Below are 13,766 nucleotides of genomic sequence, written 5' to 3'. Positions count from 1 at the left end.
TGAGCTGTTTCGAGTGGCCATGTGAAGAAGAGGTTGATAAAATTATTTAGTTATAAAACATACGCAAAAGGATCGTTTGGAAAGTCCGTGTAAAGTCAGTCAGTCATGGTACTAATACGTCAGCTGAACAGGCGAACTTGTAAAATAAACTAAAAAGTAAAACTACTTTATGCCGATTGAAATTTTTTTACATAATTTTGGACACATATGAAAATATAATAATGATGGTCAGCTGCGTTTATAGCGGTGGGAAGACCGTCAGCCGAAGCATTGAAAATTCCGCGCGCCGCCGAGATGTATGAGCGCAATGATGACAAAAATGACCAAAAAAATGAGTTGGTAGAAATTTTTTTTCGACACGTTTCGTAGCCTCCCACAATCCCACCCACCGCGAGTTCGCCAGCTGACGTTCACTTTCGTTATTCATGAAAGCTAAATCACAAATATAGTCAAGAATTTAACGGTATAAAAACGCGGTCCAAAATCGACTCCTGGCTCCCGGACTACAGCTCACATCTCAGCAGTTGTGGGTGCAAAATTAATGGAAATAGGGCTCTAACTCGTTTCACATCCCGTCTAACCCGAACAATTAATTAAGTAGTTTTTATTTTTGCATTTTGCATATATAATATTAAAAAAGAAATATTAAAAAAAAATTACTACATTTTATGGGGGCCCTGACAAACCTCATAAATCTAAAAAGATATAAAAATAAAAAAAGTAAAATAAATAAATTAATTAGTTTTTATTTGTGCACGGATTTTTCAACCGACCCTCGTACTTTAGAGCGGCTAAAAAAATATTTTTCCTTCTTCTATGCTATAACTACTTTTTATTGTGGCCGAAAAAATTAATTATATTTTTTTAAATATTTTATTAAAAAAAAAATTAACTACATTTTAGGTGGCTCTGAAAAACCTCATAAATCTAAAAAGATATTAAAAAAAAACAGAGGCCTCTAAATGGGTGATTTTTTCAGAGCCCAGCTCTTTTCACCAAAAACATCTGAGAGTTTTATTTGATATGGAACACATGAAATACATTCGATTTTGTTACATTTTTTCAAGTGCGTCTAACCCATAGGTGCTCAATGTCTTTGACAACCCCTAGTGAAATTTTCCAAGGAATCTTTTTGTAGAACATATTAACCCTTTAATACCCAGTTTAGGAGGACTTTTGAACAATTATTGAAAAAATGGGTTAAATAGTCACATAACGGTGAGATTCAACGGGTTAAAATGTTCTCCAAAAAAATTTATCATTGAATTTTACTAAAAGTCTTCTAAGACGAATTTTAAGAAAAATCAATATTTGTACTAGATTAGCCATAATTAATTCAATATGGCATTTGATCAATATTGCGTAACTTTAATACCTTCTCAAAAAAAATGTGACCCGGTAGACCAAAACCCAGTTGAGGTTTTACTATTCTACATGAGTACTTTCATTTGCAATTGATTTGGTTTGGGCCCGAGTCGATGATCTGAAAATTGTCGCACTGTGTAATCAGCGTGGACGGAGATAAATTTTCAATACCCGTGAAATGCAAAAAGTTGTTGTTGTACAAAGAGCTTACGTGACATTATCAAGGCTGAATGTGACCTCAAAGTTTCTCGGGCCACGTTAAGTCGAGTTTTAAAACGTTCTTGCAGTTTTATGTTCTCTAAAATGAAGCCAGAGCAAAACTTGGCGCTGACCACAAAACGAGACGGAAAACCTGCGCTCGTTATGCACGCAATGGTTCGTAATCGGAATCCGGTAGTTTAAAATAAATAAAACAACTTTTCAAAAATGTGCAAGTTTTCCAAATTTCGCTAATTTTTTTTAATATTATCTTTTCTGATGAAAATAAATTTACGTTCGATAAGCCCAATGGATTAAGAAGTATTGGAGAGATTTGCGTTTAGAGCCAAGTGATTTTTTGAAAACAAACTTCGGCAGTAGATCTGTTATGGTTTGGGAAGATGTGAGGACTCACACTTGCAAAGATCGATAACTACTTCTCATTAACACGCATGAATTCCGAAGATTCCATAAGCTTACTTCCGGATGAATTGCTGCCATTTCTCAATGTGCATTCTGGCGAAAATCTTATTTTCCCAGCAATATAATGCGGGCTGCTATTCAACTCGTCGCAACTTTGAGTTGATTTGCTGAAAAATATTTCTCGAGTGGCTATCCATTTATCCAGATCTCGAAGCCTTGGAGAACCTGTGGGGTGTATTGGTTCTAGCAGTTTGTGGAAGAACTAAGCAGTAATTTACGAAGGAAGAGTTGAAAGATGCCATTCTTCATTCACGGGACTCCCTTAGCGCACAAATATTGCAAAAGTTATTTCACCCAATGCCGAACAGGGTCTTGAAAGTTACTGAAAAGAGTGGAAATACCACACATTACTATGGGGAGCAAATAAAAAATATTTTAAATGAATCCTCTAAGTGTGTCTTTATAATTTTGTAAAAGTTATATTTTTTTTTTTTTTTAATTATAACCTATTGTATAATCAAAAGAAAAATAAGTTTTAAACTCCTAGATAAATACAAATGTATGTTAGGATAATGCTAAATAATCTAATTTTATCATAACTTTGTAAACTGCTATGTTAAAATGATTTTGGGCAATAAATGAATGAAATAAAAAAAGTTATATTTGTCTACTCTCCGTATACTGCCAAATGGATTATAGGGGTTTTGTGGCAGAATGTACGCTTCACACTGGTTAGGTTTACTTGTTCGGGGCTGGATTCAGTTGTGATAAAATCATCGCAAAGCGCTTACGGGTTACGTACTTAATCATACACAATATCTCATCTTATTTTATTTAAGCGTCCAAAGTCTTTGTGGTGAGGACTCGAGGAAAAAGCGTATAAAAATTTCAAACAAATCAGAGAAGAAATCAGCAGATATAAAACCTTGACTGAACGAATTTAGTACGGGAAACTTGGACGCGGCGAGACTAAGCTATTTTACGCAGATTTTTGTGCTTTTTTACATTTTTCTAAAGTTTAACGCTTCCCAAATTTTGTGTAAAAATTTCAAGTAAATCAGAGGAAAACTTAAGGAGCTGAATTTTGTCCTTCGTGTTACCTCTCCCAGCAGCGAAAAAGTCTCATTTGCTGTACTGTATGAAAACTCTTGACTTTGTTTTTGCTTCTGACTTTTCATTATAACTATGAACTGTTTACTGCAATTAGTCTAGTTGGAGAACTGAGAATGCGATCTGATTGGACAACCAAATAAGATGGACGTCCAATCGAGATCAACTTGAGGTTAAGTTGAGTTATTTTCAATTCTCCAACATTAGGGGGTTTCTCTAAGCGTAACAATACTAAATTTTACAAAGTACGAGAGCACCACCGTTTAAGAATTGCAGCAATTTGAAAAGGAACAACAAAAATAGCTGGCAGTGAATCTCATTGGGCGTCGTACGCTTCGTTGCAAGGAAATGTGGTATTTTAATTTTTCATTTTATTTATTTCAAGAAGTCAAGAAAACATTATAAGTAATAAGGAGGTATGAATTGTTTAAGGAAATTAGTTCTTTGAAGCAGAAAAAGGCAATTAATGTCACCTTTGATAAACGGGAAAACAAACGAGAGAGCAAGAATCGCTCCTATACTTCGTGAAGACTTCAAGTCGACCAATAACAAACGAGATGTGTAAGATGGGATATGATCACAAAATTTTAATGATCTTAGTATAAATTTCAGAGACTCCTTTTGCATACAGGCTTGAAAACTAAAGGGTTTTTCAATAAGAGGTGTTATTTTGATATTCAAAAAAAATGCTATTTTTTTATACAATATAAATGATCGGATGTTTATTTCATTATAAAGAGGAAGCTATACCGTTAAAAGTGGAAAATAACATCAGGCAAATGACCATTACGACCACGCTTACAGGACAATATCCTTTTCATGCAATGTTCCATAACCGAATTGCAAAGTGGCTGCCCTATGTCCTCGATAGCTTCACAAATTCCATCTTTGAGGTCTTGAATTGACCCTGAGCTGTCGGCGTAGAACTTCTCTTTCACGTGATCCCAAAGAAAATCGACACAAGGTGTTAAATCACAAGATCTCGGTGGCCAATTGTGATCACCTCTTCGAGAGATAACACGGTCCGGAAACTTTTCCGGTAAAAGATCAATGGCTTCGTTGTTTGTGTGACACGTAGCGCCATCTTGTTGAAAATAAACGTTGTCCTGATCAATACCATCCAATTCCGGCTATAAAAAATCGATAATCATCTCTCGATAGCGCAATCCATTCATAAATAACACCTGTTATTGGAAAACCCTTTAGAATTTTGACCGAAAGTCTTTAGTAAGGGAAACTTGGAGTTTCACTACGAAACTTTATGTGCTCCATTGCTTGTCTGTTTGTATACTGCAACTGTCTAGCTCACAAGTGTCAAATATGATTGAAGTACGACCTCAACCATTTGCTCTTGAGAAGATTTGTGATCGCAACCCTAGGGGCCTCAGAGATCAAGAAAAAAGTTAGCAGAGTAACACCTCAAGGTGGTGTGATGTCCCCTCTCCTATGGGTGCTGGCATTAAACTCCTTGTTAAAGAGAGAGGACAACACGTCGTAGCATATGCGGACGATGTTGCAATGGTAGTAAGAGGGAAATTTCCCAATACACTTAGAGAAGTCATGCAAGATTTATATTACTAAACATGGTTGAAAACTGGTCAAAAGCAAATGGGCTAAGCGTCAACCCCAATAAAAATGAACTCATCCTATTTACCAGGAAACACAAAATTACAAATATAGCTCTAGGTCTAATACTAGACCGAAAACTAACTGGGAAGGCAAATGTCGAAAATAGAGTAAAAAAGGCGACAATAGCACTATACTCTTGTAAACAGCTGATAGGACTAAGTTGGGGTCTTTCCCCATCTATCGTATATTGGCTTTACACAGCAATTGGCAGACCAATCCTAACATACGGCATATTAGTATGGTGGCCGGCTTTAGATAAATTGTACATTAAAAGAACCATGGTACACGTACAAAGAATGGCCAGTCTTTGCATCTGCGGGGCCCTTAGAACCACACCCATAGATGCACTAAATATTATGCTTAACATTTTACCAATAGAGCAATTCGGTAAGCAAACAGCTGCCAAAGCAACTCTCAGACTAAGAGAAATCGGCCTACTCAGAACGAACCAAAGAGGACACTCTTTAATTTTAGAACAATTCCCCTGCATTCCCGGCACAACGGATTTCTGTAAGACCAAGGACATCAATTTAAATAAATTCTTTGTCACAGTATTTCCTTCCAAAGAGGAATGGGATAACGGGTTTATTGTTAAGAAAAATGATGTAAACATCTACACAGATGGCTCAAAACTGGACAACAAAGTAGGTGGAGGGGTCTACTCCGATAAACTCGGAGTATGCCAATCATTTCGCTTACCTGACCATTGCAGTGTATTTCAGGCGGAAGTCACTGCCATAAAAGAGGCACTTACAGAAATAAAAACGAGAGTATTATCCACAAATGATGTCTTCATTTACTCGGACAATCAAGCAGCAATAAAAGCGCTTGAATCAAAAACGCACTCGTCAAAAACAGTTCTAGAATGTTTTAAACTACTAAATGACGTATCTAAGTTCTACAAGGTGCACCTTATCTGGGTGCCAGGCCACAGGAATATTTTGTTAAGATTTAACAGAGAAGCTATAAGAAACATGATAGGTGTATTGACTGGTCATTGTTTAATAGGCAGCCACGCTAGCCCGTACTTCGATTTCTGTAGAAGCTGCATTAATACAAAAGAAGAGGAAACAGTCAGACACCTTTTATGTAAGTGTGAAAGCCTAGCTATGAGAAGGCTACGCACTCTTGATACAGCATTTCTAACCGATGTAGCGGACATAGCCCATCTAAAACTAACGAAGCTCTGCTCGTTTATTAAGGGGAGGGGTAGGGTCACAAAATCGAAATTTTTTTTCTTCACTCATCTTATAGTAAATCATTTCAAAAATGTTGTGTCAAAATTTTAAGTGGATCGGAGCAGAACTCTCAAAGTTATAGCCTTTGTAGGCACTCTACCTCGAATGCGGAGCATAGATAATTTTTCAGAGTCATTTTTTCAAACGCGTTTTTCCCGAAACGACTTCTTAAAAGTCGGTGCCAATCACAACTCCGAAACTATTCAACCGATTCTTTTCAAATTTGGCAAACGTTTTCTAAATCAAAAATACCTCCCCCCCACACTGTTTTTTTTTAAGGTTGTTTTTCACTTACAAATATGGTGAAATTTTTCGTCAAAAATGCTCGTTTTACGTTTTGTTTGCCACCAAAACTACAAAAATGAAAAAAAAAAAATAAATTTATTCATGGGGGGGGGGGGGGGGGGGGGGGGGAGCATTACGTCATACATTACCTCTCGAAAAACATATCTCCAAAAAAACTCTGTCATGGGCTTATTTGTCAATATTTTATTATTAATTTTTTTTAAAAAACTTATTGAAAAGATGTACAATAACATGCAACTGATTTTATTAAAGTATCTTAAGCCATATTTCTGTAAAAAATTCAAAAAAAAAGTGTTTTTTTTTAGCGCTAAACCCTACCACCCCCTTAAAGCAACCGGATGGTTTGAAAGGAACACGTAGAGTAAGGATAAGCTCCAGTGGTATCACAATGGACCTGCGAAAGGTCTAACTGTGTCTTTATGACAACCACCCCACCTACATATCTAATATGGTGGAATCCCCTTGAGAAAGGCGTGAACATTAAAGAAGTGGACAAGGTTCTGTTCTCATAACCGGTGCAATGGCAACCACACCATCGCAAGCTCTGTATGCTATATTAAACATCCTTCCGTTAGTCCTGCAGACAATATACATTACACGCAGGGCAGCAATAAGGCTGAGCACTTTAAGCAAATGGTCAAACACAAACTATGACCACGGTAAAACCCTGGATAGCAGTTGGGGCTTTCCGGGCCAGTGGACCATACAGTCCCGTCTATACTTGCCATTACAACGTTCACGACCCTCCTACCCTCGAGGGAAGAGTGGGAACGGGACGTGGTAAGACAGGGCGAGTCCATCCATGTATACACAGATGGCTCAAAGCTCGAGGGGAGGGTGGGCGGAGGTGTATATTTCGATCACCTGGGGATCTCCTTTAGTTTTCGGCTTCCCGATTACTGTAGTGTCTTTCAGGCTGAACTGATGGCAATAATGAAAGCCGTGACACTGTTAGAGTGTAATGCGATACCTGGAGATGATATCTACATTTTCAACGATAGCTAGGCGGCGATACAATCCCTAACAAAGCAGTCGACAACCTCTCAGGTAGCCATGAAATGCCGCGCATCTCTTAACGAGATGGCTGAGTCATTTCACGTAATGATAGAATGGGTTCCTGGCCAATGTGACATTGAGGGGAATTGCAGAGTCGATGAACTAGCGAGAATTGACCGATGAGTTCATAGACTATGACATATGCATACTCTTACAAACATGTAAGCTACGTATCCGCGAAGAAATTGTAAGAGTAGCGAATGAAAGATGTCGTAATGAAGCCACTTGCAAAATCGCCTGTCAGATATGGCCAACTCTCAATGCTAAATGCATGGAACTTCTACTAAGAAGATATATAGTAAGCACAATCTTAACATACTGATTTCAGTTATAACTGTGCAGCGAAACGAGTGTACACATGACTTCTGCAGAAGTTGTCTAGACGAGGAATAGGAAGAGACGATCCCGCACCTTCTGTATCACTGTCCTGCTCTATCCAAACGTAGACTCGTCATTTTGGGTAGACAATTCTTTAATGAATTGGAAAATCTCGGCTCTGCCGAGAATTTTCAAAAAATTTTTGAAAAGTACACACTGTTTTTAGGAGGGATAAGGGCAAGTTCCTCACGCGGCATCACAATGGGCTATGAGCCTGAGTGATTGCCACAGTGGACAACCGCTTCAATCTAACCTAACCTAAGATCAGAAAAGAAATACAATTTTTTTGTATAATCGAAAGCTACTCAAACAGCACGATGAGTTTTTTTCGAAGGAAGAAAAGGAAGAGCAAATGATATGAACAGAAGTTTTTGTTTTCTATAAGTGGTCGTCCTACGGTAGCCATTGATGAACATTTGGGTGCATTTTTGCCATGAAAAAGCGCCACATAAAAACCATCTACCATTCAGTGGCGTCATAAAACTATAACTTCCTGCGGTAATTTATAAAGCAAACAAATTATTCCTTTTTTTTAATTAATTTATTTATTTAATAAGCACTTTATTGATTAAACAATAATTATTTATATAGTAGATATGTATGTATATACGTATACAGTAAACATATATGGGTATATAAGTATATATGTATTGTATTTACCATATAATTTAATGTAGTAATATAATATAGCATAAGTATGTACTCGTATGTATGTAATTAAATATATTTTCAATAAAATAATCGTATAAACTTTTCACAAAATATTTCATACAGCTAACAGCAGCGTTCAAAACTCGCAGTAGGCCTGTGTTTAATAATAAAAATATTTAAAATTAGTTATTCATTTGTTTTATTCATCTTTTTTAAGCACATTTGCCTGCACTTGCACTTGCACGTGTATATGTGTGTATGTGTGTAGAACTACTAAAGGTTACGTATACGCACGGTAGCACGACCGACCATGACGCAACAATTTGCGCGCTTGTTTTCGTTTTTTGTTGTTGATTTAATATTTCTGCATTGAATAAAAATACGTCATTAATAGTTACAAATATTCATACAAAATGTTGAGACAAACAAATATATGGATGTAATTTTTTAATGTAATTATTATGGAAATAATATTTTCCTTTTACTATAACATTTGAGAAAAACCTTTACACACTTTGTTAAGTGTATAAGCTACAGTTAAGTAAGCGCTTGAAGTTTATCGAGGACAAAACAAATAAGCATAAAAAGTGTGTGGCGCTGCTTTTAAATAATTTATTAAAAAAAAATTCTGGAAATTTAAAAGAATGAAACCAAAAATTGCGGCCTGTCGAATAAAAATCGAAATTGCAAACTTTTTGAACTCTGCTCTAGGGAATTGTTTGAAGTTATAATAGAAATAAGAAACATTTTTTTGGGATAAACTCAATTTTGAAATTTTATTTTATTTTTTAGTTTTTTAATATATTATTTAATATTATTCTACTTTTACATGTTATTTTTTCTGCACTGAACAGAAAAAAATTAAATAAAAAAAATCTGGAAGTTTTAAAGAAAGAAACTAAGAATTGCGGCATGGCAAATAAACATTGAATTTGCAAACTTATTGAGCTCTCTCTGGGGATTTGATGGAAATTGGAAGAGAAAGAAGACATTTTTTATGAAAAAATAAATTTTAAAATGCTATTTTTCCACACTCAACAAGAACAAACAAACACAAAAAACAAACAAAAAAAAATTATTAAATAAAAAGAAAAATGGAAAATTTAAGAATTTTAAACATTTTTCAAATACAAAATTTCTTTTTATGAAGGGTAGCCAAGTAAATTATAAAAAAAAGTAAAAAACAACGAAGGTTGAAGAATTTAAAAATTTTTTCAAATACAAAAATTCTTTTTATGAAGAATAGCCAAGTAAATTATAAAACTATCCGCTAAATATAAATGTGGCGCCACTTTTGTTTTTTAATAACTAAGTATTTGGAGCTTTAATTGTAATTTAAAATATGGAAAAATAATACATTCAGCACCAAGCAAGAAAACATTTTTTTTACGAAATTAAAAAAAAAAAATTTTTGCTGGTTATTGAATGTTGAATGAATTTGAAATTTTCGCAACAAAAAAAAAAATATTAAAAAATTTTAAATTAAAAAAGATTTTTTTGTTTTGAAATTTAAAAATTTTTTTTTTTTAATTTTTTTTTCAACTTTAATGTTTTCTTGGATGAATTTGATATTTTTGAAAACAAAAAAAATTAAAATTAAAAAAATTGTTTTCAAAATATTATTTTTAATTACAATTTTTTTTAATATTTTTTTTTTGTTTTCAAAAATTTCAGATTCATCCAAAAAAATATTAAAATTAAAAACAATTTTTTTTAAATTGTTTTCAAATTTTTTTTAAATTGTTTTCAAAATTTTTTGTAAAGGAATTGTTTTCAAAATTGTTTTTAAAAAAATTGTTTTAAAAATTTTTATTTTTTTTTTGTTTTGTTTTTGTTTTCAAATTAAAAAAAATTGTTTTCAAATTAAAAAAAATTTTTTTTTGTTTTTAATTTTAATTTGAAATTTTTGAAAAAAATATTAAAAAAAATTGGTTTTTTTTAACTCCAATTTTATTCAATTTTTTTCTCTTTATTTTATTTTTTTTAATATTTTTTTTGTTAAAAAATGTCTAATTCATTTAACATTAAGCAGCAGGCAAAAAAAAAATGTTTAGTCTTCTTTTAATATTGTTGTTTTTTATTATATTTTTTAAAAATATGTTTTTTTTTGTTTTCAAAATTCTACTTTTATTCTAGCGATAACATGATTTTAAGTGTTTGAATGGTCGCCACATACTAGTTTTCGAATTTATATTATTACATAAGCACGCGGTCTTTACAATAAAACAACAAATAGATGCGGTAATGAATTTGTTTTATAGTTAAGCCGACCTTGAGCTCCCAAATTAACTTGAATTATTTTTTTATAAAAATATTCTTCATTCTATGACGAAAACCACATATCCCCAAGTTCACAAAGCTTGCCACATTTTTAAACATTCAGTCGTTCTGTGTGAAAATTTCACATTTTTTAATTTTTTTAGAATTTTTTGAGAATTTTTGGGCTACGAAACTGCGTACCCACATTTTTTTCTCTAAATTGTTATTAAGAATTTTTGAATTTTATTGACAATTTTTATAAATTTTTATAAATTTTTGACAAAGTTTAAAAAATGTATTAATATGAGTTTTGTTATGAAATGAATTGTATTTTTATAGGAAAATAATTTATATTAAAAAATAAATGAAAAATGGTCAACATTTGTCAATTTGTGGTGCTTTAGTAATTTTTTTTATTTAAAAAATTTCTTTCTCTTGATACTGGCAACTATTGTTTTCGACACTTACTGCCATAGCAACAACAAAACATTTTTTCAATATAAATTTGCACAAGCTGCAAAAATACATAAACATTTTTTTTAATAAACGTAAAAATATATTTTTAAGTAACATTTTTTTCCATTACTTTTGCTGTAAAGGTTTATAAGTGCAAACTGTAAGGCCACTAAAGTATTAGTTTCTACTTTTTAATGATTTTTTTTCCAAAAATTTGCCTGAAATTTCAATATATTTTTCAAAAAACTGTATTTCTGGAATTTTTTTTTAATATTTTTATTTTTTTTTAACTATATTTTTCGCAAATTTGAATAAGCTTTTAAAAATATTCGTTTATAATTTTTTTTTTTTAATTTTAATAGTATTTCTGTCAAATTTTAATAAATTTTAAAAAATTTTAATATATTTTTTTCTTCAAAAACTATATTTCTGGCAAATTTTAAGAAATTTCTTTAAAAATTTTTATATATTTTTTTTTCAAAAAACTATATTTTTGGCAAATTTTAATAAGCCTTTTAAAAGTGTTTTTTTATAAAACTTTTTTTTTTTCAAAAAACTATATTTCTGTCAAATTTTAAAAAAATTTTTAAAATATTTTTTTAGTTATTTGTTTTTTTTTTCTTTCAAAAACTGTGTATCTGACAAATTTTAATAAATTTCTTTAAATATTTTTTTTTCAAAATATTATAATAGTTTCTGGAAAATTTTAATAAGTGTTCAAAAATATGTTTTATTAATTTTTTCAAAAAACCATCTTTTTGTCAAATTTTAATAAATTTTTAAAATATTTTTTTACTTATTATTATTTTTTCAAAAACTATATTTCTGGCAAATTTGCGTGCCTGCGCTGCAATTGGCAAGATTAACAAAGCATGTTTTCCATTATTTATTTTTATGCGCTTTATTTACTTCTATATCCACATACTCGAATGTCCATATGTATGTATGCATGTAGTTCTGTTTACATATTTTGCCAAGCAAAATAATTATCATTCGCTTTGTCCTCGAATATTCAGCTAACATGTCTCACAGTCTCAACATTTATGTCATTTCAAAGAAACAAAAAAAAAAAAAATTTAATTACAAAATAATTAACAACTCAGATTTTTAAAGCCTTAAATATACGAATGTTAGCAAGATTATTATCATAATAGAAATTATAATTAGTTTAACTCGAAAATCAGCAAACAGCACAGTTTTCAGACAAAAATTAAGTTTTAAGTAAAGCAAAGCTTAAAAATAATGCATTACAATTCAATCAAATTTTTTCTTCTAATTCAATATACGTATAAAAAAAAGATGAACGCTTCTCAAATTTATGTAATATACTAATTACAAGTCGTTGCAGCTTGCACAACAATAACATATTTCATACTTTTTCTTCTTTCCCCCCTTTCCTTCCTACTATTCTTGGACTTCAAGTGAAGACAATCTTAATTGGTCCCAGGGGCAACTGCTTCATATAATTCCAGGCGTCGACGCGTGTCATTTTCGCTGTGGATGTTCCATTTATGCTCAGTATCTCATCACCATTTCGCACTTGGCCAGTTTTGTGTGCAGCGCCACCTAGGGGACAAATAAGATAAATAATGAGATGATATTACGTAGTAATTTATTTTAGCAAGAAACTGGGTATATTCAAAAGAATTTTTCCTAACATTTGCAGTCTAGTTTTGGGCACTATTTGACGATATTTTTCTGGCTATCATATTTTGAGTCCTCATATTTTTTCACATAATTTTTCTACTCACCCATGAATACTTTCTTCACAATCAGCGGTTTATTTCCTAACGGCGAATCGAAGCCGCCCTCAATGGAGAAACCCAGTCCACAGCTATCCTTGACGATTTCCACTGTGCGTGAACCAACAGCCGCGTCTTCTGTTGATAGAATAAGAGAAAAATGAAAAAATTAAGAAACAAAATGTTTTTTTTAATCTTTAGCTTTGGTCAGAGTCTTTAGGACTGCAACAGCCTTTTCACTCTCCCAGCAAGTTTATCAAGCTCTAATGTCTATTTTAATCCCCTATTTACCTTGCGCACGTATTTCCGCCGCAATGGCATTACGCGTCTCGGCGGCACGTTCCAGCAGTTCGCTGGTGCTCAGTTTGCTCGCATCGGCTCGTGATTGCTGGCGACGTGTCCGTATGCTAGCCAGCGTCGCTGCAGTAGTATCGGCCATCGTCGGCGTAGGACTTGCACTCGAAACCGTACTCGGTGTCTTCGATGCGCTAGCATCTTCGCTTGCGGAAACAATATCCAAGTCCAAGTCAAGTGAACGTGAAGCTTTGTGATAGTTACGCTTTTTCTCATAATCCACTTCAGTGGGTTTCTCATTCAAGGAAGTGAGCGAGCCGAGAGAGGAGCGTTTCTTGGTGAGCGGTTTCACGATGACGGACTCGGAACGTGTTACGACGAGCACTACTTCGGGACGCGGTGTCTGCAAGCGGTATGGAGAGAAATTTTGTGATTGAGAGAGATTTAAGAGATTAAAGAGAAGTCACTTACCTTCAATACGGTGATGGACTCGCGATGCGTCAGGCCACGCATGCTCATACCATTAACAGCCAAAATGCGGTCACCCTTTTTTAAGCGTCCATCCTTCGCCGCTGGGGTATTATTTAAGATTTTATGTATCTGTTTGATTCAAGTAGTAAATACGACAATTAGGTTGTGGACTTTCACTAAAATCTATGCT

At 33.1% G+C, this 13,766-nt stretch overlaps 1 protein-coding gene across 4 annotated transcripts in view; it reads right to left on the bottom strand.

The window, feature by feature from the left end:
- Window positions 1–11,944: 11,944 nt before the first annotated feature.
- LOC129242957 (mucin-3A) overlaps window positions 11,945–13,766 on the bottom strand; it is a 65,543-nt gene continuing 63,721 nt past the window's right edge. For all 4 annotated transcript variants that reach the window (XM_054879924.1, XM_054879925.1, XM_054879927.1 and 1 more), the window contains exons 3-6: window positions 13,577–13,705; window positions 13,103–13,508; window positions 12,821–12,949; window positions 11,945–12,635 (exon numbers count right to left, since the gene is read on the bottom strand). In XM_054879924.1, coding sequence (XP_054735899.1) covers window positions 12,487–12,635; window positions 12,821–12,949; window positions 13,103–13,508; window positions 13,577–13,705 — 813 coding nt within the window. In that variant the 3' untranslated portion in view covers window positions 11,945–12,486. The remainder of the gene's footprint in view (window positions 12,636–12,820; window positions 12,950–13,102; window positions 13,509–13,576; window positions 13,706–13,766) is intronic.

Source organism: Anastrepha obliqua, chromosome 3, assembly GCF_027943255.1.
Source record: "Anastrepha obliqua isolate idAnaObli1 chromosome 3, idAnaObli1_1.0, whole genome shotgun sequence".
NCBI classification, from domain to species: domain Eukaryota; kingdom Metazoa; phylum Arthropoda; class Insecta; order Diptera; family Tephritidae; genus Anastrepha; species Anastrepha obliqua.
This window is presented reverse-complemented; position numbering and strand designations above follow the sequence as displayed.